The sequence below is a fragment of the Brachyhypopomus gauderio genome, chromosome 3 (assembly GCF_052324685.1).
Source record: "Brachyhypopomus gauderio isolate BG-103 chromosome 3, BGAUD_0.2, whole genome shotgun sequence".
Classification (NCBI taxonomy): Eukaryota; Metazoa; Chordata; class Actinopteri; order Gymnotiformes; family Hypopomidae; genus Brachyhypopomus; species Brachyhypopomus gauderio.
The window spans coordinates 15,847,566-15,874,527 of record NC_135213.1 but is presented as its reverse complement, the minus strand read 5'-3'; the positions used below and the strand labels follow the sequence as shown (position 1 = coordinate 15,874,527).

Sequence of the window (26,962 nt, the reverse complement as noted above, 5' to 3'; positions counted from 1 at the left end):
TCCACCAGGGGGCAGAGGTTTCTGGTGTAGAGTACACTGTGCACATTTGATTGCTGCTTCTCGCCAGTATGTGATTGGATATAAAATCACTGTTGATGTATAATCTCTGTTGCCTCTTTTTAAATCCTGTATATTAGCACTTTTATGACTACAGAGTGTGTGGTTCATCTGTTTCCATGGATAATTCATGTTGGCCAAGCTGTGCCTGACACCACAGCCATACCAGTGCATCAGCAGTAATGCTGCAGCAAGAGAGGCTGGCGTGTGGGAGTCCAAGAGTCCGACGATCAGAACCTGAACTCTGATTAACTGGATTGTTGCTGTCAGACGGTGTACAGGGTGTTAACTGTAGGTCTCTAACACGAAGGTTACTAGTTGGTGCTAAATAGAATGAGCAGAATATCACCATGAATGCAACTTGCTCTTTAAAGTTATGTTCTATATGGGATGTGAGCAATAGAGCAATACAGTCATTGTATAATTATTCCACATACATTCCTTTTAGAATACAGTGGAATGAACTCAGAGATGTAACTAATAATAGTGAATAACTCAAAGGTTACTGAATATTCAGTGAAAGACCTTGTTGACAAAATTGTATTTCCAGCCAGGGAACAAGATGTCCCAGTTAGAAAGAAAGAAAGAAAGATAGATAGATAGACAGAGAGAGAGAGAGAGAGAGAGAGAGAGAGAGAGAGAGAGTATCATGGCAGGGTTTCTGTGTTACACTGGCAGCGGTATCACTGTTGTTTCCTGTTTACCCTTCTGCTCCCCCTTGTGACTCCATATCATACCTGTTTATTCTCCTCTTGGAATGAGCAGACAGCTGACAGGAAGAGGGCGTTTAGGGTGGATTAGGATTTAGCATATGTTTTGGCTGTCCATTTGCTGTCCTATGTCTTTAATAGCGAGGTTGAAATGATGATGAAGGCCCACATTTAGTATTCACAAGGGGCTCTAATCCAGCAGGAGTTATTCACCATGAGCTACAGACCAATGGCACGAGCCAACACTGACATGTTGCTTTTGAATAGAAAACAGTTAAATACATTTAGTATGAATGAATGAAAAAAAAATAAATCAGGAGGTGTTTATGGATGGTGATGACTGAGGAAACCTTGACCACGGGGAGGTGGGGGAGGGGGGTTGTGGCTGTGAGAACAGGAGCCGTACCTGTGAGAATACAGATTGCTTTCACACTATCCCTTCCAGCAGCAGATTAATTTAGCAGTGTCAAATTCAGTATTTGTTTGAGGGGAAACTGCTAAACTCGGATTGACTCTGGTCCTCCACGGTCCTGGCCAGCAGTCGTCTGTGGCTAAGCCTGCTTTGATTCCTCTCCGTTAATGATCATGATCTAGCATGTGCACATACTCAGCCGCTTCCTAACCTTTGACACCAAAGTCATCCCACAAACCACAGAGCTCTGGCTTTAGCACTTCTGCTGTGTAAATATCGTCAATCAAATGTATAAAAATTTGGGATTTAAAATTAGTGAAGGGCAGGACCAGCTCTGTTTTAGTTGGTAACCTGATCCTAGATCAGCTTTATTTGACCTCGTATAGTAATTTGAGAATTTTGGCACCTGTGGCACAACATTTCTCTGCTATTGGTTGTGTCAAAATCTCCCTGTGTAAGTGCTGATGAGGATTAAATATATTACCAAATGGTGAATTAGTATTGATTTGATTTGATTGACAAAAATTACATAGGAAGAACAGTTGGGAAAATATAGGGTGCCTTTTTATTTATGAATTTGGATGTATAACGTTCATTACATGGCATTGTGTTTTGATCTAACGGCTGAATCATATGTGAATCAGAGATGAACCCATCAATAAGTGGTTAACAGACTAAAATAATGCATGCTATTAAAGTGTGAACCTTGTCACAAGTTGCTTCAAGTGATTTTGAGTCAAGATATTTGAATCATGACTTTCTTGCACTGTGGCCATTAAGGTATATTTTTAAGGTGGCCATTAAGGTATATATAAGGTATTTAAGTATTAAGGAACTTGTGTATGTCTTGTAGCTTACAAATCGTATATGTGCATGCAGATGTGTGTGAGATGTGTGTTATTAGACTGCATCACTTCAGTCCTCCTCTTAACCACTGTCTATACTTGGCAGGTGAGGCTAGTGCATCCACTATGTGGGACAACAACGCTTGGGCATATTTCTATGACAACTCCACAGAGCCTCCCTTTCTGGTCCAGGATTTCATTCATGCCCTCCAGCCTGAAGCGCGGTTCATCGCCATTCTGAGAGACCCTGTTGAAAGGTCAGAGGTCAAAGGTTTAAATGAAGCTCCAAAATCATTGTAGATAAACTTGGCCAGGAAAAAATAGCATTGTCATGCAGTGTTGGTGGCAGGATTGTGGTGGTACCGTCCTCGGCAGAGTGGACACCTCTCAGGAGTCCGATGTTCTTTAGGAAACGCAGTTTAGTGACTGTTACCTAGGATGACCCTTGGAGAAACTGAGCTGCTAATTAGCCGCTAGGTCAGGTGTATAAAGTGACAAGTGAGGCTATGTGCAAAGGTGTTTTCAATAAAACACATTATGAATATAGAATAGGTTTATATGTCATAATAGATCATAACCTTATAACATGTGTTTTGGGGTTTTTTTTGGGTTCCAGACTGTACTCTGATTATCTGTACTTTGGCATCTCCAACAAGTCTTTAGAGGATTTCCATGAGAAGGTCTGGGAATCCCTGCAGCTGTTTGATGCGTGTCTGCAGGATTTCAGCATTCGGGCGTGTGTATATAACAGCACACTCAACAGTGCCATGCCTGTGAGTACCACGGGGGCCACGCCCCGCTGCGGGGAGGGTGGGGGTGGGGGGGAGGGGTAGGGGATGTGCGGAGCAGTAGTGCCACCTGTTGGTCCAGTGTGTTCACAGGCCAAAATGACACAGTAATTAGCATCTTAAATGCAACCTGAATGATGAGATAGAAAGAATGACCGTGTGTGTGTGTGAGAGAGAAAGAGAGAGCGAGAGAGAGAGAGAATAAAATGGGGCTGAGATATAGATTTGTTCATTTCACAGCAGTGAATCAGGCAGCTCCTCGTCTCTGCCCCTGAGCTGGGAGGGCTGTTGGGTTCTTCTTGGCCTCATGGTGAAACTCTGCTCAGGACGTGGGACTTAATATGAATCACACTCTCTGTTCAGTCTGCCTAAAAACGGCTCACGAAACTCTCCATCCAAAATGAAATAATAGACTTGTTATTGTTCCAAAAGAAACTCTGTTGAGACGACAGCCATATTTTTCTCTGCATTTATCACAGCGGCTCACTCAACGATGGCTAATATAGTGTAGTTCTGTTATTGATCTTGGGGAACTGAAGTATACATCAGTAGAAAGCATGAGCGGTGGGCTTTCAAATAATTTCAAATGGTGAGCTTTTCAGGGGGGGGGGGGGGGACCCTGAATGACTGAGCAGTCTGGAGGGTGAATTGTTTCTAGAGGCTGCCTTGTTTTAAGAGCAGAAGTACAAGAAAAGCAGGAAAGACTTGTGTGCTCAGTGGAGCCCCGTAGCTGGAGAACCAAAGAACGTGAGAGTCCTAGTCAGAGACAGACAGGGTATGTCCGTCGAGCTGCAGTGTCACATAGGCTGCAAATTGATGGGTAATTATTGTACAGAGATGGGTGTGCCGCTTGAAAAATACTCCACACAGTGGATTGCAGGTTTTGAAATGTTACTATGCAATCTAGAGGTGCTAGGAAGGATTCATCTGGGGACGATGGGTTTAAATCTACACTTGAGTGAGTGTGTGAGACATTGTGTGATGGACTAATATTAAGTGTATGTTGTATAGTCATTCTTTCTCTCTCTATCTTTCTCTCACTCTTCTACAGGTACGGCTTCATGTGGGACTGTATATCATGTACATCCTGGACTGGTTGTCTGTGTTTGGTAAGGATCAGCTTCTAGTCCTCAGACTAGAAGACCATGCTGCAAACAGAGAAGCCTCTATGCACAAAGTCTTCCGGTTTCTTCATTTGGGTATGAAGCTCAATTACTCTCTCTCTCTCTCTCTCTCTCTCTCTCTCTCTCTCTCTCAGACACACACACACACACACACACACACACACACACACACACACACACACACACACACACTCTTTCTCTCTCACACACGGCTTTTTGGTTACTGATAGCACTAGAGGTATTATTATTTCCCCCTTAATGATTATGTATTTCCTCACTTCCACCAATAGGGGACAACACAACCTTAGAATTCCATAAAGAATCACCATTCCTGATACTGTATGCATAGGCATACTATACTCATAAGCGTGATTTATTTGTCTCTCCCAGGGCCTCTGTCGAAGCAGAAGGAGGCAGAAATCAGCAAGCGTCCAGCGTCTAACACACGCAAGCTGGCGGATAAGAACTTGGGCCCAATGCTTCCACTCACACGGGAGATGCTCACCAATTTTTATGCCCCTTTCAACAGGAAACTTGCGACTGTGCTCGGCGATGACTCCTTCCTCTGGAAAAAAATATCCTCACACACTTAACGCACTTAACCAATTTCAGAAAAACCACTGCCTCCAGTTTCAAACAAGCCCTTTCTTCAGTGTCTCTTTGAGAGTCTGTTCCTTATGATGTAAATAAAAAATTATTTTTTTAATTATATGGCGGGTTTGTCAGAGACAAAGGTACCAAGTTTGCTATGAGCTTTTTTGATGGGGTTGACTTTAAATAAGAAAAAGAAAAATGACTATTGACATCTTTTTTTACTCTGTGGTTTTTGTAACGAGAAAGAGAAACACTTGTATAGTGAGAAGAGTACTCGCTTCTTACCACTCGTTGTATTGTATATACCAGTCTTCCAGACACAGGTAACAGATGACAATCAACCAGTGTTTTGCAACCCAGTCCTCAGGGACCCATAGCCGGTCCATATTTTTGCTATTTCTGGGTTGCCTGTACAGTTCTTGGTCCACTACGATGGGAGCTGGGCCAGTGAAAAACATGAACTGTCTCTGGTGCCACAGATGTGGATTAGAAAACACTGCATCAGGTCATTAATGCAGTTTCTTTTTAGTCTAGTCTAGACGTGCCATGGACTGTTTTTTTCCATTCTAACACAGTGCACTCTTGAAGGGCTTAATAATGAGCTGAATCAGGCATGAACTGGAAAGAGTACGAATACGAGTAGTGCATCTAATTGTCTAGAACGGAAAACCACAGAGTTTGGTTTTGTCTGTGTTTAGGATGGCTATCTCTCTGTGGTCTTTATAGGCCAGAACTATGTTTAATCCATCTGGAAGACACATTACTAAGTGTATTTCATAAATGCTCTAAGCTGAAATTCACTTAAATGTCCAGAGGAAATGTCATTGCTTAAAAATAAGCAAAATCATTCCCTCAGCAATACTACCACCAGCATCTTAAACACATTTTGTTATCATTATTATTTTCTTCTTTGCTATCTGTTAAAAATGTGATCAGGACATGTATGGGCGATTCATGTAAAAACTATTTATATTGTTTATAACCAGCACATTCAAATCCCTGTTGAAACATGGCCTAAAATACATTTGAAATGAAAAAAAATTGTGTTGTTTTCACTGACATAGCTTTCATGGTATGTACACGTACATGTACATGTGTCTGCTCTAACTTAGAATAATGACAAACTCAACAGCTTGTAACAGAGTACATTTACACAGTAACTTCACAAATGGCACCAATACCAGCATCATCGGGCGAAGGCAGTGTACACCTCAAGGCCAATACAATAGTGTAGTAAATTATTTTTTCAACTTGAAGGAAGGTAAGATTCTTGTTTTGGTTCTGTTTGTCACAAGGTTCAGTGCTACACAGAAATGTCTAGTGTTGCCAGGCCGATCTAGAACGTGAATATATAATTGCTATCTTTAAGGATGCCATACTTATAACGTTCAGCCTACCATTCAACTCTTGTTACTGTTTCTAATTTAACTAGGTGTGATTTTAGTTATATCCACTAGAGGGTAGGCTCGCACTTTCTGTTTCAAAACTAAACCCCGATGTCGGGAATCGATGGTAGACGTTTAACAACCTGAGGTCGCGTCTGTCTGTAGCTGAAGCGTGTGGCTGTAATTGTCTTGCTTTACTCACCGGGGCTAAGAGCTAGACAGCTTTATGCTGCGCCAGAAGCTCACTAACAACCCTTGGCTCCAGGTTTAAAGGAGACCCTTTGTCGGTAAGGTTTAAGTCGCAATAGGTGGTTAATTAGGTTGTTGAAGATCACACGGATGGGTCTAGTAATTTTTATACAACCCCATCTTAGTATGAGTTATACCTTCAAGGAAACAAATGCTTCAACAATCGGTAGAGTTGCTAATGATACGCCGTGTTAACTTGCACTAACGTTAGTGCATGTATAGACCCTTTAGACTAGGAAAGAGTTATGACAGAAAATGTTGGATGAGTTAGTTACGAAGTGAATGAAACATTAATCCACATGATCCCTGAATTTTCGAGTCGACTTGCTGCTGATGGCTTTGGGGTTTGAAAGAATTTTTTAAGCGCTGTGCTCCGTAACCCTGCATACTATGATTTATTGCAGTCACATTAATCTACTGCCATCTTTTTGCACGGTTATTTAAATTTCAACGAAGGTTAAATGAAAGATGTGCTAAGCCTCGCTAAATAAACCCCATCATGTGCGAGAATGTGGACGGCCCCGTGCACTTTTCCGTTAACGTTTTCATTTGGGAAAACTCGGTTCAAGGACTTCTCGTCACGCCAGTGGCCTTTAGTGAATTCATCAGCTCGCTCTTCTTCCCTCATTAGTGTCGTTTATTAACATTCTCACTGGAATTACGAATATGTCTATTTGTAAATGAGGGACACTTACAATTCAGACCTCGAACGTTTAGAAACTCAAAAGTATTGCCGTTATTGTAGAGGAAACCGGCAGCTTTACCACCTTTTTATATTCTGCTAAGGTCGCGAGCGTGTGCGACGATCGAATTCCGGTGCGTTTCTTGGGGCTTAGGACAAGACATTCGGGTCTAGACAGGACGTCCATAAGGTATCTTCCCCAAAATAAATGTTTGTTTTGGTTTGGTTTTTTGAGAGAACTTTGAGCAACAGCTTGTACTGAGCAGAGAAGTATTGCTTTGCAATTTATATTGACCTAAATAATTAGAACCAATACTTGTAGGGTACAGGAATTTAACTTTGGATGATTCAAAACTGCTCCTTGCTGACAGGACACCAGCATTGCTGACAGTTCTGAAATAAGTACACAACACGAGGGGAACGAAAACACTATCCTTGGCTGACAGTTGAGCAAAAGCTATATTCTTACACTCCACAAACGTACACAGAATCATTCCTTGTAACAGCAACCTGCTCAAAAATGTCTTATGAAAATGCATATTTTGGGCATTCATTCATTCCTGTTAATCAAATATAGCCTACATTTAATTAACTTACGAAACCTACATTCTACAATTGGAAATGTAACAAATTTGCAGGTCATTTCACAGAACAGCAACACAGTACACAAGTCTTCAGTAGATCATTTGTGCTAAAAGGGGGCACTGCACCTTGCATAGACCTACTAATAGTCATCTCGAAAACTTATTGCTTGAATAGAGACATTCAGTGTTGGTAACCAAGTGGGAAAGCTACTTGTGGAACATTTTGGGTATGAAAAAAGTCTTCATAGTCAGGTTTTACTTAGACTTTCAGAAAATGACCCTTTACTCTTCAAATCTGTATACAATTTAGTAGGCCTGGTTTATAATCCTTTCTGATCACTGCTCTTTTTAAGTCTTGGCTGTTCTGGAACAAAACTCGTATTATTAGACTGATAGACTCATATTATTCAGGGTTCCTACCTCGGATGAAAACCCCGGTGATGCCTGTTGTCATAATGCCCTTTGAGTTCAGGTAAAAGGAAGGTGTCAGACTGACTATTGGAATAGCAGTCTGTGCTCACAGTAGAATGTACAAAACATCCCAGGAATCATTTTATGCTACAGCAGTACTGTGTGGAATTAACCCCCCCCCCCCCCCCCATTATTAGAGCTGTGCCTCTAATAATATTGTTAGCCAGGCTTTTAAAAGTATTCTAATTGTAATTTCTGAACTGCTTGTGTCACTGAGCCATTCTTGACTTGAATTGTACAACAATTCTTTTTTTAATCTCTACTTTATCATGACCACATCAATTAAAAATATATATATTTCAGACTTTTTTATTTTAAATATTTCTTTTATTAATTAAGAGCTAATCAAGCAATCTTTTAGACCAAATAAAATGAGGTACTTCAATAACAAATACTCCAGTCAGTTTAGATATGCGGCTGTTTAGATTTCTCTTATTAAATGGAGTAACAGAGAAGCTTGAAAGCTTGAAACCGTATGCAGACAGCAGCAGCAAAGCAAGCAAAGAGAAGATGGAGTGTTCTGCTCCAGAATGCTTTGTGAGCGTTAGAGAGCGTATTACTGCACTGTAAAGCTAAGTAGCACTCCACAACCTGAATCGTCATGAATATTCCCGTGACTGTTCTCGCTCTTCTTATGTAATTTGTATTGTCTGTATATTGTGTCCACTTGATGAACATCCCAGAACAATGCCAAAGATGTGTTCCCTAGTACCATTTGTGCAAACCGTTTCTCATTACGAAATGATTAATTACAAACTCCGCACCTGTATTTTTGAGGTCCAGATTTGAATACCACTGTTCTAAAGCCTGGACTCATGATATTCAAGCCATGGGCTATGTCATCAATATGTGATTTCACAAATGCTTAATAACTGAGCAAATTGATATTTAGTGAAAAAGACCATTTCAGTAAAATCTCAATGTGTTAACCAAATTTCAAGCTAATGCTCTTGTTGAAATGAGGTGGTATGAGAAGCACTTTTGAAGAGAGGAATCTTACTATACAGAGCCATGCCATGCTAGGTCTGGATGATGACAATATTATAATACCAGACAGAATGGATAAAGTGTGCCCCTATCCCCCCCACCTAATTAACCTAATTAATGAACTAGTTGACTGTTTGTTTAACCAACAAACTGGTATGTCCTCTCACCTGTTGACCGAGTGTGAAGTCTGTTTGGTCTTAACCTTGAAAACAGCTTTATAGCATCAAAAGGTGAAGAAAAATTGGATATACCATTTTGGGAGATGACAAAAAATGTGTAGATGCTTCACAACTCCTGTTCTGCCAGAGAATTTTTGCTTTCTTCTTAACAAGCTGTGATTTTACTAAGACAGAGCATGAACGATATACCACATGTGACTGCATGGTTCACAGTGTAGTCAGTCTGCATGATCTCCAGCCAGTTTGTATGTTTGATCAGTTTCATCTTCCAGCTACTGCCAGCTATCTCTCAATATGTTGTTCATCACAGTAGTTAAGTCACTATCATAATGCATCATGACATCACAGTTTGATCACTGTTCTCCTGTAGGATTTTGTGTTGTTCTGCTCTTTACTCTTTACATCATTCAAAATGAACTGAATATGTAGCAGCGGTCAAATATAAATGTTAGCAACAAATAAATATGTAAGTGCAGAAATGTTGGCACATGGGATCAAAGAATTGACTCAGTCCTACTGGCTGTACACCTGAGCAAAATAGAATCCTGCAGCCCATGCTTGCTTGGTTCAGATGAACTTGTAGCTGGAGAAGAACATTTTTAGGAGCTGGGAGAACTTGGTATGGAACGTAGGAGAACATCATGTTCTCTGCTTGTACAGTATCATAAACTAGTGCATCATAAACTGTTCTCTCAGTGGTCAAATCAATTTGGTGTTAGCCGAACCAATTTAATGGCGGTTTGACTACAGATCTATCTGTGTTCAAGCTGGTGTGTCGATCGTGTTCAGGGATCTGTGTTCTTTTGAAAGCAGTGATGGCTATAGCTGCTCTAATGGGCCTGAGAAGTGGACAGTAAAGATCGGCAGCAGAGGAAGTCTTTCTGTCTGATTAGAAACACAGAAGTGTCTTTGCTATTCACCACAGTTCCCCTTCATTGGCTTTCTCATACTTTACTTGAATTACTTCTGCCTCTGTTTTCATTTTCCTTGGACGCCTACAGGAAGCTTTAGTGTAGATCCACAACAGGTTCCTAATGCCAGCTGTCAAAAAGACCATTTAGCGGCCCACATAATGCATGATGATTTTCACTAGCAGTCACTAGAGTCCTGGGCAGGTCTGTGCCAGTTCCAGCAGACAATTCGGGGAAGAGATGGGCGAATTCGTTACAGCTACAGGATTCAACCTCTCTTGGTCCAAAGAAAAAAAAATCAAATTCAATGAAGCTTTTATTTATACTTAATGTCTGGGCAATTGAAGGATAACACTGGGGTTTTGGGGGGGAATTATGGGCTCCAAACAAAACATTTTCATGTATGTCACTTCATTATGCAGTGTTGCTGTGACAGGCGTTTCCCAGTCCTGCAAGGCCACAGCAGTGCGCTGTTTACTGTTCTTGCACCTGATGTTATCCTTCCAGAGCTGATAACTAGTACATAATGAATCCTTTGTTTCTACTTAAATAATGGTTGTTGTACAGTCATGTGTGATTTAATAACAATATGTCTTATCTGAAGACTCTAATTAGCCTTAGATCGTTCTATTCACCTAATGATGTCCTGTTGTTTCTACTTGTAGCAAGATTATCTGAAATTTGCAGTCGGTCTACAAGGTCAGCTTGTGATGATGTAGTCTGATCTACGGCCTCTGAGTCCCCATGTCATCCTTCCACCATCACCCTCTTTGCTTTCCTCCTCCTCCTCTTCTGTTTAAGCCAGACGTCAGTCCTGCGATGTCAGTGTTGAGATGAGGAGATGAAGGCGCAGCTTCTTAGCAGCTTCAGTAGAGCAAACCATGGCCATGTGCATGATTGGTCATGTTGCGTACCGACAGGGACAGAAAACCTTTGGAACACTACGCTGTCTTAAAGGATGCCTACCACAGCGGTCCCCCGTGCACCTCTAGGTCACTCTGATCACTGCCTTGTACATCTTTTCTCCACTTACAAGCAGAAACTGAAAAGTGCCAAAGCCGGTAGTCATCGCTAGGAAACGCTGGACTGTGGAGGCCAAGGTGGAGCTCCTGGGACTTTGAGCAGTGAGTGGAGTGCGTCTAATACTGTAGCTGTGGATCTACGTGAGTTCGCAGACACCACCACATTGTATGTTGGCTTCTGTGGAGGCACTGGAGCCCAGAAAAACTCCCAGTAAATTCAGTAATGACCATGGTTCATGGTTCATAGTTCAACTATGGTTCACAGCTAAACTGTGACAGCTGTACAAGGACAAGTTGACAGGCTACAGAGGAGGATACAGGGGCCAACACAACAGGGTCAAAAACATACTGACAATGGAAGTAAGACCTGCTCAAAGAAACTGCACTGAACACCAGTACATTCCTAGAGAGTATGCCTAGAGTATATGCCTAGCTAATGACCTGGAGACAGTGTGTAACAAGTTGTAAGCGTCTTACCAACTACATGATCAAACCATGCCCTTAACCCAGACCAAGATCAACAACTGACTAAGGAGCTGAACATATTCAACTGTAGATTTGAAAATCCAACCAACCAGCTATCGTCATCTACCATAGACCCATTTACCTTTCATGGCCTTCAGCTAGCTGTAATGATCTGTGAAGAGGATAAGTGGTGCTTATTCAAATAAAGATCAGGAAGGATCCAGGACTTGACATGATGTGTCCATCATGCCTGAAAGTCTGGACTGTTCAATTAAGACTCCTCTTTGCACAGATTTCCAGCAAGTCACTTGAGTTATTCCATACTGCTATAAAAGCACATATGTGGTGATGAACACCTGAAAGATAATACAAACCTGCTGTTGGACCCCCACTAGTTTGTTTAGGGGATCCACGGTTAGGTGGATCATGCTGTCAGCGTGGATCAGCACTATATGCCGCATCAGTCTGACAGCTCAGGCACCAATGCCAAGGTTTTGTTTGGGGATTTCAGTTCAGCTTTCAATGCTAGCATTCTAAGCATCCATCATTATGAACTCAGCCATCTGTCTGTGACCAAGCCCACCTGACTCTGCATCATAAACTTCCTGTCTGCCAGAAGGCTGGATGAAATCACATCCAGGACTTCTACTCTTAATACTGGAACTCCCCAAAGGTGCATGCTCTCCAGCATTCTCCGTTTACACCAGTGACTTCCAAAGATTCTGTCAAGCTTCTAAAATTGCTAATGTCTTTGGCCTCATCAAGGAAACAACGAATCTGGCATACAGGCAGACGTTTGACAGGCTTATGCTTTAAATAAGAAGGTGCTAAACACCTCCAAGATGGTGAAATGGTGGTGGACTTTAGAAAGAACCTTCCTCCACTGTCTCCTCTCCGCATCCACAACTCAGTCAAGTTCCTAGCTGCCATCATGTATAGACTTCGAGTGTCAAATGTAACTTCCATCCCAAAGGAGACACAGAAGAGTATGTAGGATCTACGCCAGCTGAGGGAGCACAGCCTACCCAAAGAGCCGCTGTGTCACTTCTACAGGGCTGAATCCTTTCTCTGCTCATTCATCACTGTCTGGTTTAGCTCTGCCACCCAGCCTGACTGCTATCCATACTCACAGGATGGTCAGAGCTGCAAAGTGGATCATTGGCACCGGTCTTCCCTCCCTAAATGTTTCTTCCTGTGCCAAGAAATGGGCAGCGAGTATTAAGGTCCCCTCATGCCCAGGACACTGTGTCTTTGAGCAACTACCATCCAGCAAGCACCAAACCATACAGACATGACCAGTTTCTTTATACTAGTCATTAAGCTAATGAACACCAACTGCAGTTGGCTAGTCATTAAGCTAATGAACTGTAGTTGGCTGCCTGGAATATCACTTATTCTGTGCAGAGCAAAATTTAAGACAGCATTTTTATACTTTATATATTTTTTTATACTTTGTGCAATATTGACTTTAAGTCCATTTTTTTGGACCTGAATACTTGTAGTAATCTCATCACCTTGATAACTCCTCTCGAATTTTGTTTCAGCCTCGTAAGTTAAATATAGACATCTGTTAATAAACATCTCTTTGTAGTCATTAACGGTTAAATGACCTCTTAGGTGTGAATTATGACTGTTGTCTCATTGTTCTATGTAAATGCTGTGTCAACAGTTTAACAGTTTTATGCACTGTAAGGAACACAGAAAACTGTAGACAAATTCCTTGTGTTTTCAGCACACTTGGCCAGAAAAATAATTCTGTATTATTTATGTCCCCCTTGTGCGCTGCATACACATAATGGTAAAAACTATCCCTAATAACACTACTGGTTTTGTTTATGTGGTGTGTTACTTAGCAAAGAGAAGACCCTGGGTTTCTTCTTCTCAAACAATGTCATTTCTACAGTCATGCTGGCTGCTTGAGAAGTGATGTATCCTACTACAAACACTCACAGGGTTCAGAGTTCATTCTTTCAGTGACTTCAAATCATTCTTTGTTTTATCCATGTCTTCTAGGCAGGTTTTTCAGCTCTGTGAAATCATGCTTTTGTCTTGACCTTGGTCACCGTTTAATTCTGACAAGACGTAATTCTGATAAGTTATGAGACTTGTCGTAACATCATAGTGGGAATGGTTCCTCTGCTGGCCCAGCTGACTTAGATGTAGAATGACGTAGATTGCCCCCCCCCCCCCCCCCCCTTCATTTTCTCATTGCCCTCATGTGCAGCTTAAATGTCTACCACCATGCAGTATTGTACGTCTACTTACTCATCTCGTCGGTTGTGATGAAGTTGTAATGCAAGTGAGTTTCTTAAGTGGCTCTGTAAAGCTGCTCCGAGCTTCCTTTTGTGAGCACGAAGGTGGAAATTGCATGGAGAGCTTTGCTCACGGCCTCTGAGCGGAGGGTCCGGACAGGCTGCCTGTGCTTCCTACACAAGCTGTGTTTGCAAGCGTCTCCCGGTCAGGTTCAGTCATGCTGTAGACAGAGAGGTGTTCTGTGTGGGTTTTTCCACTGTAAAAGTTTATTCTGACTCGGACAGGCTTACACACAAACAAGAGGAAGAAATATAACAGCACAGTTAATATATCACTGCTTCTTGGCTGTTTGTTTCTTCATTCATGTAATATTCATGTTCACCGTTAATGAATAGGTTTTTACTTAAACTTCAGAGTAGAAGTTCACATTTATAATCTGATTCAAAGTAGTTGAAAAACTGGCAAAAACTATGGCAAAAAATAAATGATGCTGTAAATATATATTATGATCTTTTATTGTGAAATACATATGATCTTTTATTTGTTACTGGTAGTTCAGCTGAATCAGTTTTGTTTGTATGTTTAAAAATTTGATCCGCAATAGCCTTCAAATCTTTCCAACATGACTTACATTCAAGAGGTAGACAAATTCTCTAATACACATATAGTTTTGAATGATGTAGGCTATTGATGATCTGTGAGCTTTGCATTGCTTTTTAAATGGACAGGTTTGAGAGTGATCTAAACCTGTAGACATAGTGGCTAATAAATGGAGAAGCTCTCCTTTAAGTCTAAAGTGTAGATAGTAAGCACATGTTCTTCAGTATCATGTAAATCATCTGATTAATATTTATTTGTTTAATTAATTTCAAATTATTTTTTATTTCTGCACACACTATTAACAAAGAAGTTATAGTGCATCTCAAGTCTGAATATATCTGAATATATTTCATGCTCTGGCGTTTGAAGATACTTGTTTTCTGATGGCTGTTCCTTGATGGCAATAATCAGCTATTATTGGCAGTAACCTTAACAAGTCTCACACCCTGCTCTGTCTCACCCATCAGATCTACGTCACTACAACAGACACTCTTGTCTCCAAACATGGATATCCATATAATGAGTTGCACATGTCGAAGTGCATTCCTCCACTGTAAAATGGTTAGGCTCTGGGGCTCAGGAGTTTCATCAGTCTGCTGGTGAAGTAACTATCAATTACATTTTAGCTGCTTAACCAAGAACATATTGAGGCTTGTCACGCAGAAATCAGAGGAGAGGTTCAAAGTGAACCTTCTGTGGTAGTTCATAGATATAGATTTTTAATTTCTTGCCATGAGCCTGATTTTGCAGACATACATCTGGACAGAGGAAACAAGTCTGTGTTCATTTTAAATGAAGGATTCTCTGAGGAAAAAAAGGTCCTGCCCCATGCATCTCTCCTATAGGCTGAGGCGTGATGCAAACTACTAAGGCAGCTCCATGACCATGGTGTGTTGTAATGTGACAGGGATTTGACAGTCTCGGTGAGCTCAGTTCAAACTGGAAACATCAGGAGTTGATCTTCCACTATCATCGTACTGTTTTCATTCATTAAATGTACTGAGGATATTGTCTGTAATAAAGCAGACCAAAAAGGAGTGGCCAACCTGCTCTTTGCCTGGTTTCATGCGGCTCCCCAGCCGGTCCGCGCTCTCACCTGCACTAACGGTCTGTGCCGTGGCCCGGTTACCTCATCAGCTCTGAGGGCGACACACTGCTACATCTTCATGGTGCGCGGTTTGTTTACAAGCCTAGCGAGCCGCTAATACTTTTAAAACCGGCGTAGTGGAAAACACGCCTTTGACGTCTTCACACGCTCACACGAGTTACTAATTCGCCAACTACTGGCGCGATACTTATTTTTTTTGTCCATTACAACACCCCCCCCCCCCCCCCCCCCCCCCCCCCCGTCAACAATTTACACTCACCCCTTCCGGTCAACAATCTACACTCGCCACCCCCCCCACCCCCCGTTAACAATTTACATGTCCCTGTATGATGTGGCTCTTTGCCGTAACACAGTTAAAAAAAAGTGGCTCTTGGTCTCTGATGGGTTGGCCACCCCTGCTCTAGAGCATGAATATTTTTTAAATGTGTTCCATTTCTTGAGAAGTATTTTGTTGTCTTCAGCATGATATTACACATATGGTCTTTGAAGAAGATTGGATAATGATGTGGCTTTTAAAAACAATACTAATGTGACTAGAATTGTATGTTTAAAATCTTGGGGATAATCCTTGAAGACCTCCAGAAAACTTCCAGAAACAGTAAGACAGTACATGTTGAACATTTGTTGTTTAGAGCTTTGGATGAGAAAAAGTGTGGTGTGCAACTGTGCTGCTATCTAAAGGCTGCAGCGTTAGTGGAGAGTGCAGCAGTACGTGTTTCCATTGGACTGTTCCCTGCAGTGGTATCCAGTAATGCTCATTCAGACTCCTGTGTGCAGTAGTGTATTTCACGTAACTCCAGAGACGGGTGGAGCGGTCCAAAAGCCACATCAGGGGAAAAGACAAACCCGAAAAATGTTTTGGATTTAAAGAGGGTCGGTGCTTGAGTACTTACAGTGTTGGATTCTGAAGCGTAAGGAGAAATGCAGTGTCTCTTGGCATGTACAGCTGTCAATGTGACATTTGTCTGATTGTCTCTTTAAAATAGTGTCACTAGGCAAACTGTGAGCCTTTCTTCTTCTGTCTTTAGCTTTATTCTCCGGCGTCTGGTCTCCAGAAAAGGGAGTGGTGCAACTGGCTGCCTGATGATGATTTTATTGGAAACTCTGGAAAGTTCAGAATAAGCGGAAGAGACCAGTAACTGAGTTGGAAGTACATTCCTCTGCTTTGCTGAAACGCAGCTTTGGAAAGGTCATGGGGACGGCAGCAAGCTACTGATGTTTAGTCTTCCTCCATTTTATGTGGTTCCATGCATACTTCAAACACAAGGAAATGAATCTGTCTATTATTGTCAACTGAAGGTGCATGTCACATCACCCTGGGGATGCAGCTTGACGGTCATGAAAGGTCAGGCATACGTCAGAAGGGACTAACGGCAGAAATAGGTATACTTGAGTAAAAACTGCTAGAGTAAATTAATCTACGAAACACCTTAAATGACCAACATCTTTAAATGAAAATACTTGCAACATGTTACATTTTGTTGCAGGAAGCCTACTGCGTAAATGCAGGGTGCTTGCACTAAATGTTCATAATCAAATGCATGGGCTTGCAGATCCTGGATTGCTGCTCTAAACTTGATCAGACCTGGCTGCACCCACAACTGCACAGACATGAATAAACTGCTCCAGTATAAAAATCAGTTGAAATTGAAATTGAATACAGCTACCATTCATTTTAAATGGAAGAATTAAAATTATGCACACACTTTTTACTATTAAATAATATATAGATTGAGAGACGGTGATAGAAGATTCCAGGAGAAACCCATCATGTCGAGAACACAAGACTCCTTGTGTTTACAGGTGTGTTTCTCAGTGACCTTGTAGTAAAGAATGAGGCTGTCCCTGTTTGAACAAGAATCTGCTTCCAGTCTTTATGGTCTCTCTGTGGTTTATGGTCTATACACAAGACCATTGGATTGTGGGTAACATGGGCTATCAAAAGGAACATGGCTCACTGGCTCTGTCAGAGGTGGCCCTTCATACATAGGAACATCTGTTGAGCCAGGCATATGTTCTCCAAAATGAGTGGCCTGAGTCTTTGAGGGATAACTGTCCTGTCTCCCATCATCAGTATGCCTCCTGACACTAATGGGATGACTTATTGGGATCTGTATTGGTGTATGTTCCTGTCAAGGCAACAATGTTGTCTGGGCTTACAATTCTGACGTATCCGGTAGCCTCTTTAAGCTGGCAGATCATATCTGAGCTTAGAACATCTGTTGCTTCCAGCAATATACTCCTTCACTGTTGTCTGGGATGGAGCACCAGCAGTGTTCATGTTTCTGCCAGGTGTGCATGTAGTTGGCAGGTCACAGCACTGTAGCTGAAGCGGAATCTGCTGCAGTCTTGCTGGGGCTTTGTTCAGTTGCTTCTGAAAAATGGCCTTGTGAAGTCAGTGATCAGACAAAATTCATACTGTGACTATGTACCCATTAAATCTCTCGGCTACTTTGCATTTTTCTCAAACCGAGTATAAATTTCTCCTGTTTCAGAGAGCGCTCATGAGACATAATACAGTGGAACACAGCGGCCCACCTTACAGAAGCCATGCTCGCTCCCAGCCCACTGCCAGATGCATCTGTTTTCTTCTGGATCACAGTTGTAGAGTTTGAAGACAGGAGCATGAGTGAGTTTGGTCTTCAGACTTCCAAAGGCGCCTCTGTCCAAGATGCTGTGAGGCTTGTATATTTACCTTGTTGAGAATATACCAGGCTCCGTGTAATATTGTCCAGCTAATATTACACTGCCCTTCTTGTCACCAAGCGGTAGCAAATCATCAGGCTATGTTCCTTCAGGTGCGATGCGGCTGACACGGTTTAGAGTGTTGACGCTGAATTGGATCTCTTCCTTGTTCATTTTAACATTTGCCTCCTGTGCCCTCTTCATAACTCGAGTTCCACATGCTTACGGTCTGATGTAAGCAGTTATTCGGTCATCACAGATTTTCTGCATTCCCTTCAGGATTACCACCATGTTCGTCATTTATCTGCTTGCTGGTAGATGTGATACACATGGGAGTTGCCAAAATCAGTGTCAGACCCACAGTGTGTTGAATGTTCATAGCTTTGATGATGGCACATTTAGCTTTATTCACCAGTATCTGTCCCTCTCACTAATGCTGGACAGGGAGGCAGGAGGCAAATTTCTGTGACTGAAGTTTTTTATTAAGGCTAATCCACGAATCAGTGGAGATAACAGAGCCAGTAGTTAGAAATGTAACATAATAAAAACACAGCAAACAGGAGGATTCAGGAGATTCACAAAGACACATTACACTAGACAGAACATAACACTAGAACTAACAAGATTCAGCGAAACAGAGTTGAATGAGGGATATGCAAAAACAGATGAAGACAGGTGGGGAAAACGGGTCATGAGCTGGATCAGAGAAAGCAATAAACCTAAAACAAGACAATGGCATCATTAGGAACAGTGGCACCAGAGAGGAACACCCATGATGAGTGGTGAAATGGGTTTACCTCCTGGCTTGTAGCCTGCATTCACTCAATCCTCTGAATTAGTGCTATCATTATATAGTCTTGGTATCACAAGGATTCAAGCACACAGCGATTCAGTTCACTTTTCTGTGATGACCAGACTGTTCAAGCTATTTTTTGATTTTGTTTTTTTGCAAATCAGTGATCATCTGGTGTCAAAATCTGTCCCCAAAAGCGATCAATATTGTATTTGTTAGCTGCTGATGAAGCATGCCTGAACGTTTCTGGAAGAGAGATGCTTTTTTCTTTCTCCTCATTGGCAAATGGACTTGTATTGGGGTGCTCCTCCCAGTTTTTATTAAATTAGCCATACCCACAACAGCACAATAGAAATGCTTTAGCTTAACAACATAACATGGAGGTTGTCACTTCATGAAATAAAATATAAACAACCTTCATCAGCAATAAATTTAAACAAAATCAAGAAAACACACTTTCCTTTTCTCATAGAACAAAGTTCAGTATATAAGTTAATCGAACGCAGAGCTCCTCAAAAATGCTACAAGTCAATACTTGTTTTCTGTTATTATAGTTTTGCTTGACAAGAAAGCTAAGTTGCCTGTTTTCAGATGTCAATTTCATAAATGAAAATCTTGGTGAATCACTGAAATGAATTTGAATTAGAATCAGATTGAATTTATAATATGCATTCATGATATCTGCAGAATTTCGGTTTGGTTTCTGCCTCTAGTGTTGATCTTTAAATCCTCTTTCATCTCACTAAACGTCTGCTCCCTCTGATTTGTCCTTGTCTGTTTCTTCAGGTGCCTGTCCATCCTTGAACCATGCCTGGGAGTGTGTGGGTGGAAAATCAATTTCTTCCTCACTGGCGTGTGTGTGTGTTTGTGTATTACATGGTCTGCTCGTACGCTAAGCCAGTTCTCTGCCCACACATTCTGAGAATGAGATGCAGTAAGGCAGGATCTAAATTGTTCAGCATGAACGTGGAACACTTAGTTCTGGCTAGAAAAGCACACAGAATCTCCTCTCTTACTATTGTTTTCTTTCTCACTATCTCTGCCTGTCTTTGTCTTTTTGCTCTCTCTCTCTTTCTCTCTCTCTCATTTGTTGTACATCATAAAGGGCAGCGGGTGGAAGACTGAACCTTTCGTTTCCTCTGCTTTGCTCCATAATTAAACTTCTTTGTCTTCAAAGTATAACTAAAGGAACAGCCAGGCAATGCAGGCAACAAGGTGAATCCCTGTGGATTTCTTCTGAACCTACTGTAAGCTGGGAGAAATAGGTTGTTGAAAAAGTGTGTGTGTGTGTGTGTGTGTGTGTGTGTGTGTGTGTGTGTGTGTGTGTGTAACAGTAGATGGAATACCAAGCAGTTGTTGATGTGATGAGTTCTGACAGTGGGCTAAAGTGTGAGCATGTCTGGGCATAACACGACAAACACACACGCACAGACCCATGGTTCCAAAACAACCACTTTTTAAAATGTACTCTTCTGATGTGTAAATTGTCTCCATGTCCAGGCTGGTCTGGGCATGGAGCAACCTTAGTGGTACAGTGATGAAATAGCAGAGAGTCTAGGGGCATCATGGGAGCAAAGAGCTGAGGACGGTGCCCTGTGACTCCTTCACTGCCCACAAAGACAGCATTGAAGCAGTAAATGAGTATTGAATCAGTATTTCATGTATTTAATCAATAAAATGCCATGTCCTGCTGGTATTTATGCTATCTGACTGCATGTGCTTTGCCACTAGGACTTTGTAATCTGCCAACAAAACTTTGATTACACTTGCTTAGTATTAACTCTTGATTTAGTTTGTGATACTCAAATACTCTAATAAAGATTTTAACCCTCCATTAAACAGTTTTTAAGAATTATATGAAGGACCTATTTATAAATTCAAATTAATGAATTTATTAATTCATTAATAAATTCATCAGAGGACTGTGAAAAATAATTATTCACAGCACATGAATGGGAGAAAATGCGAAAACAACTGCAGGATGCAAAGCTGAATGGGAATCGGGTTAAGGGGAGGGCTCCGTGTCTACTAGTTCCTCCCAGATATAATCCAAACGCCTTCTCTGCTTGTGATGTCCTGCTGCTCTAGTCTGGCTCAGTCATCAAGCCTGACCAGCCCAGTTTGGCCCCAGCTGGCCTAGAAAGGGGGAGGAGATGGTCAGATGGTCCTCTGGACAGGGAGGAAAGTGAGCAGTTGCCCTCCCCACATAATAATCTCTATTTGCACCAAGTCTGTGCCTCTGCTCTTCTGATTATGTGCTTCTGTTCTATCTGTCTCTCTCTGTCTGTCTCTCTCTTTCTATGTCTCCATATGTATCCCGTTTGTTCCCCATTCTTCATTTTTAGTGTCTTCTTTGAGGAGTGCAAAGGGTAAATACTTTCAACTCTTTCCAAGAAAAAAACCCTTGCAGCTTGCCCCCACTACCACCACGTGCCAGCATCAGAAAAGCAAGCAGCTGCTTACAGCTCTCACCATCTACCAACATCTAAAACAGAGAGGACTGCAGTCACGCTGTCTTTTTTTTCATCTGTTAACTCTTCTATCAGGCATTCTCTCACTCACATTCCCCCCCTTCCCTCCTTCCGATGAGAGAGAGAGAGAGGTAGAGAGAGAGAGACAGAAAGAGTTAGTCCTCAAGCTGGAGTTTGCAGGGAACTCCTGGCTCCATAGCCTTCATTAAGGATCTTGAGGCTGCCAACAGCGTTCTTTCCAGCTCTGGGGTTTTAGGGAGAGGAACAGAGCAGAGGAGAGGCCGCCTGCAGATGGGACTTTTCTCCGCGGCTGCATCGCTCCTCGGACCCCTCTTTGATGATGTTGTTCTTAGCGACCGTAGGACACTGCCCTGGTCTTCTAGCCCTCGCTCTGCTTGGCCTTGTGGGATTGCTGCCGGAGGCCTGCTCAGGATACCCAGATGAGGATGAGGATTACTACATGCAGGAATTACTGAGCAGGGAACACTATTACCGCATTCCTGCCCCAGAGGAGAGCCCTGTAGAAGAAGATGAGCCTCGTCCAGCTGCCCGTAACAAGCCCAAAGTCAAGTCCGGCAAATCATCCATCAAGCAAACTGGAACCAAGACAAAGTCAGGTAACCTTCAGCACTCGAACAGGAGAAACAGAAAGCTATACTTTTCAAATGAAGTCAACCCTAAAGTTTCATGTGCACTGTAAAATGTTATAGCTGTTTTTAAAGTTCTTGACAGGGATAGTTTATAATACATATTATAGTTTTAAGGGTTTATACATATTATAGTTTTAAGTGTATATTGAAGGGGATGATGTAAATCTTTTAGACTCTTTACATTTCACTTTGAAATAATCACAGTTCCAGGTTAGCAGAACCATTCGTGTTTCTTCTCAGAGGAAAATATGCATTCATTCATTAACAGAAGACAGCATTTACAAAAAGCAACATTTAGCGAATCATATATATATATATGAAATATCATATAAAATAAAATATCAAAATATCAGAGACATTTAAATGTACACATTTTCCGTTTTTCATCAATAAAGAACTAGGATTTCATGCTTCAAAATACAGCTGACTACCTACCATTAGTCAGTTTTCTAATATAAAATGTTTACACCTACAATATTTTCAGAGAAGAAATTTTTCTGTAAATAAAATTTTTTTGCAACATGTACCTATCATTATACTTGAAAGATAGTTACAAAACAGGGACCAGCACTTCACAGCAACACTAACAATCCCTCTGCACTAACAATGGCATAAATGACCTATTACCAAGCAGTGCACAACCTGAAACATAATTTTGATTAAGTAATAACTTTTTTGCAATAATCTGCATGATTATGGCAATAACTACTTCACTGTTTAACATGATGCACTTAAAGTGCATATTATCCAAAAGTTTATAGCCCGATTGCAAATTTAGGGTCATTTTCCGCCTGCCACATCCTGACTTGGTTCTGTTTCAACACCCTTACACACTTGATTTATATGAGCAAATGATCTGTATTGATGAAACAGCTCTGAGAAGGAGCAGACCTACAGTGGTGCTCTCCACTCATATTGATCTCTTGCCATGCAGACCGAACTAGGCACAATGGCTGTAAACGAATGTTCTGGGAATACTGTCCTGTACCTGCGATTTCATTTACAAATCCCACTAGCATTTACTACTATGCCACAAATTTTTCTCTGCGAAGTCTGCAGCCCACACGGTAGCCTAATGGTTTGTACAGTGGTGGAGGAGGGAGTATATCAAACGTGGCTATGCAGTGACAGAGTTGCTATGCGTGCTTTTGAAAGCAGGACAGCGTGAGGGAATTGAAAGCAGATGTAGTGACGTGACTCACTCTGCAGGCGCTTTCTCACACGTGCATGGGTGAAAGAGCCGCTTGCTCAGAACAGGTGCTAAAGCTGAGAAGAGCAACAATCCATAGACTTTTCAGTCAGATTCAAACTTTTCAGTCAGATTCAAACTTTTCAGTCAGATTCAAACTTTTCAGTCAGATTCAAACTTTTCATTTCGGGTTGGTTTTGCTTTTCTCTCTGATTTTCTCTCTTCACAGACACTTTTCAGTTCTTAGTCAAAAAGTAATTTAACCACTTCTTGTTGGAGATGAGCTAATTGCTACCACATGGATGGATCATCCTGCCAAACATGGTCTTTATGAACCACACTGACCTAAAATTACTTTTTAGTCAATTTGTAAGGAAATGTGTATATTTTAAGATAAATAATTTCCTAAATGTGTTGTTTTTATGGGATATCCTCCTCATATGTGGTTCCTAAAGCAATGTGTAGCTGTTACAGTTTTTCCCTAAAACATGTTGGATTAAAAATTTTCTTTTATAAGCCTATCACTTATTTTCTAACATAACTACCCATTTCTGAAATGTGTAATAAAATCAAGCATTGTATCACACTGAATGGCTCCAGTTTATTATGCGTAAGGGTTTCATAAGTGGATTTATGGGTTCAGAATGACAACAAATGGTTGCATTTATAAGTCTGATTAGCAGAAATAATCTGCATATCTGATGGTGAGTGCCTACCTATCCTGAGCACCCTCTCCGCAGCACTGGGAATGAGAGTGGTCTCCATCTGTCCTTTTCAGTTATAATCATTCATAATGTGGTACGCTCTAATTTGTATTTAGCCAGCCGTCTGACACCTGATTTCACCAGTGCACCTCTGCTCTACAGGCACTCCAGAGCTTGCAGACTGTAGCTTTTAACTGAAAATGTAAGTGGAATTTCTTGGCCTGGATTGGCATTGGCCCGTGTTTATAACCTGTTTTAAATCCATTCTCACAAAAGATGATCGATAGGAAAAAGACCAGATATGCATCAGATGACAACCAGGGTTTTAACGAACTGAGTTCCACTCCATGTGTGTACATCAGTACAGTACAGACATCCTATTTTCAGTGTGTTTTTAATGCACATAAAACCATAAGTAAAAGATCCCCCCACTCTCTCCATCCTTGGTCTCTCTCTTCATGAGATATAGAGCAATGAAGACCTGCTGTGACTTCTAAAAGGAATCTTTGGTCTATGATTAACAGTAATAGAAGGACATATGGTTGAATAGATGACTAAATGTATGTGTAGATGGATAGAAAATGTTTGCTTCTGCTTTTCTCTTTTCAAAGTGAGATTCAACTTCAAGAATTTTGAGGCGATGGCCACTGTCTTTGAGATGGAGAAGGAGATGAGGGTGGGGGTGTCAACTGAGGCCTCCTTGCTATACTGGTTTCTGAAGTGGGATGTAGACACTGACTTGGTCAAATTGGGGTGGCACATGAAACAACCCGTGAGCGGAAGACAATGGCAGCCAGCCGTGGAACACGTTGGATAAGTTTAGCAGTGGAGCCCAGCTGGTTTCTGGTGAGAGAGAGAGAGACGCTACATATCAGCCTACCATGATACCACCGCGAATGCTGGAGAACTATACTCCACAAAAACTATACTGAACAAAAGTGGGTGGTTGCTCAGCAAAGCGGCTTGACAGTGGCTGTCCCGCACAACGCAGTTGTGTCTGGCACTGGACAGGAAGGTGCTACAGTCGGTTGCAAATGACCTAGTGGCTTTGACAGTGGCCCTCCGGTGAAGTTTTGGGCAGGTACTGGCAGCGCTATCGGTCCTTAGGCTGCTCCTGGTGAGCTGACGGCGACTGGGAGAGCAGATCGGCCTGTTAGCGGTTCGGAAGGCGTACGCAGCGTTTCTGAGGGCTGCAGCACTTGAGGAATCGAAACTGGAACGCTGCCTTAGCGTGTCGCTGCCAGAAAAGCTGAGACACCATGTGCAGATCACCACATCAGCCAGCTCCCAAACCTCCGCCGCTGAGGCAGATAAAGTGGGACTTGTCCTCAGCATGGAGGCACCGTGGGGAAAAGCTCAGGACTGTGAGATGGAGGAACCCGACAGGCCATTCCAAACATGTCCTGAACGACCAGTGTGCTAGCAGGGTAGAAACATTGGCCAGTGCTCTCATCAATGCCTTGAACTTCTGCTGCTGAAAGAGAGTCTGCTACAAGCTCTAGGTGGCTTGGATTGTCACGGAGTGCCTATGGGTCTTGCTGGGGCATCAGACCATCGTGGTCCACAGACTGATTTGCCCCATTCCTGCCCCATGGAAAAGAGCTCCTGCTGGGCTAGGAGGAACACTGCACAGCCCTGGAGCCAGCACAGCAGCTGCCAGGACATCAGCAAGAGCCATATGGGCCCACATGCCTAATGGACTTTATGGGTTCTTGGCCTGGGCATACTGGGACAGGTGGGGGTTGCATGGTGATGGCTGGCAGGGTAGTGCGCGCTTCCCCAGAACCTTTAAATTGGTTTTAAATTGGCTGTTTATTCTTTTAATAGTTGATTCATTTTGGATCTGTGTTCCCCTTTTGTTAAGAGTTAGGATTTTAGAAATGTCACTCCCTTTATGTTTGTCTGTCTTTTCAATTCTCTCACTCCTGTTTTCACCATTGGTCTGAATCTTTTCTACTGCTGTGGTGCCTGTTTAAACAGTGTTCCATTTGAATCAGCAGTAGTATTTTCGTCTTTGTACCTACTGATGCTACAGTACGGTAAGGGGCTCATGCTAACAAGCAGATTTGATGCCCAGTGGCTAAAAACGTTTACTCTGTTTTTTTTTTTCCAGTCAGAGCTTCAAACAAGAAGACAGAGAAGACTCCCAACAGCATCAATGATGCGGAGCGTCAGTACCCATCAGAGACTGTGGGTAAGTTTGAGTTACAGAGAGCGTGGGTATGTTTGAGTTACAGAGAGCGTGGGTACGTTTGAGTTACAGAGAGCGTGGGTACGTTTGAGTTACAGAGAGCGTGGGTACGTTTGAGTTACAGAGAGCGTGGGTATGTTTGAGTTACAGAGAGCGTGGGTATGTTTGAGTTACAGAGAGCGTGGGTACGTTTGAGTTACAGAGAGCGTGGGTACAAGGTGGAATTACACATCCTGAGGATTACAGTATTTATGCCTTTCTGATGCATGAGCTAATCGATGCCCTTGATTGGCCAGTGTCGCTGTGATTGACAGGAGAAAGTGAGTGTGCCACTCAACTGGCTCTCTCAGGCTTCCAGCCTCAGATGGCTGAGAAATCATCTGGGATCAGATCCACAGTCCTGATGATGACGCATACATATTATGCACATGCAAGTTTGAATGAAATGATGATGTTAGTGAAGGAGGCTCTCCACATTTACACATTAAGGCTGATGTTTTATCAATATATTAACTGGAGAGACTTGAGGCAGTGTAATACATTCTATAAGGATAAGGGTATGCTAGATTAATTTATAACAATACTTTATAAATTTTGTGTGAAAGTGTAGAAGTGTAATGCCTGATTCAATCTGAAAAACAAACTAATAGCCTACATCTGATTTTACCTGGGAACTGAAACTCCACTATGGTGGAGTCTGGTGAGAAGGGCAAACACACACACACACACACACACACACACACACACACACACACACACACACACACACACACACACACACACACACACAAAGTAAATATGTGTAATGCTTGCATTGAAGCATATTTTCCAGGCAAAACAGGAGGTTGTGTAT

General features: G+C 42.0%; 2 protein-coding genes across 8 annotated transcripts in view; both read left to right on the top strand.

The window, feature by feature from the left end:
• The window catches only part of LOC143510462 (carbohydrate sulfotransferase 15), a 74,003-nt gene extending 68,421 nt beyond the window's left edge, over nucleotides 1–5,582 (top strand). For all 4 annotated transcript variants that reach the window (XM_076999832.1, XM_076999834.1, XM_076999833.1 and 1 more), the window contains 4 exons: nucleotides 2,131–2,281; nucleotides 2,641–2,797; nucleotides 3,864–4,011; nucleotides 4,327–5,582. In XM_076999832.1, coding sequence (XP_076855947.1) covers nucleotides 2,131–2,281; nucleotides 2,641–2,797; nucleotides 3,864–4,011; nucleotides 4,327–4,529 — 659 coding nt within the window. In that variant the 3' untranslated portion in view covers nucleotides 4,530–5,582. The remainder of the gene's footprint in view (nucleotides 1–2,130; nucleotides 2,282–2,640; nucleotides 2,798–3,863; nucleotides 4,012–4,326) is intronic.
• A 461-nt stretch (nucleotides 5,583–6,043) lies between these two features.
• LOC143510455 (inactive carboxypeptidase-like protein X2) overlaps nucleotides 6,044–26,962 on the top strand; it is a 59,681-nt gene continuing 38,762 nt past the window's right edge. Inside the window, exons 1-3 of one of the 4 annotated variants that reach the window (XM_076999820.1) lie at nucleotides 6,044–6,202; nucleotides 21,250–21,992; nucleotides 26,032–26,112. In XM_076999820.1, the coding sequence (XP_076855935.1) occupies nucleotides 21,713–21,992; nucleotides 26,032–26,112 (361 nt within the window). In that variant the 5' untranslated portion in view covers nucleotides 6,044–6,202; nucleotides 21,250–21,712. Of the gene's footprint in view, nucleotides 6,203–21,138; nucleotides 21,993–26,031; nucleotides 26,113–26,962 lie in introns of those variants that run through there. The other 3 variants (XM_076999822.1, XM_076999819.1, XM_076999821.1) reach the window with 3 other exon arrangements.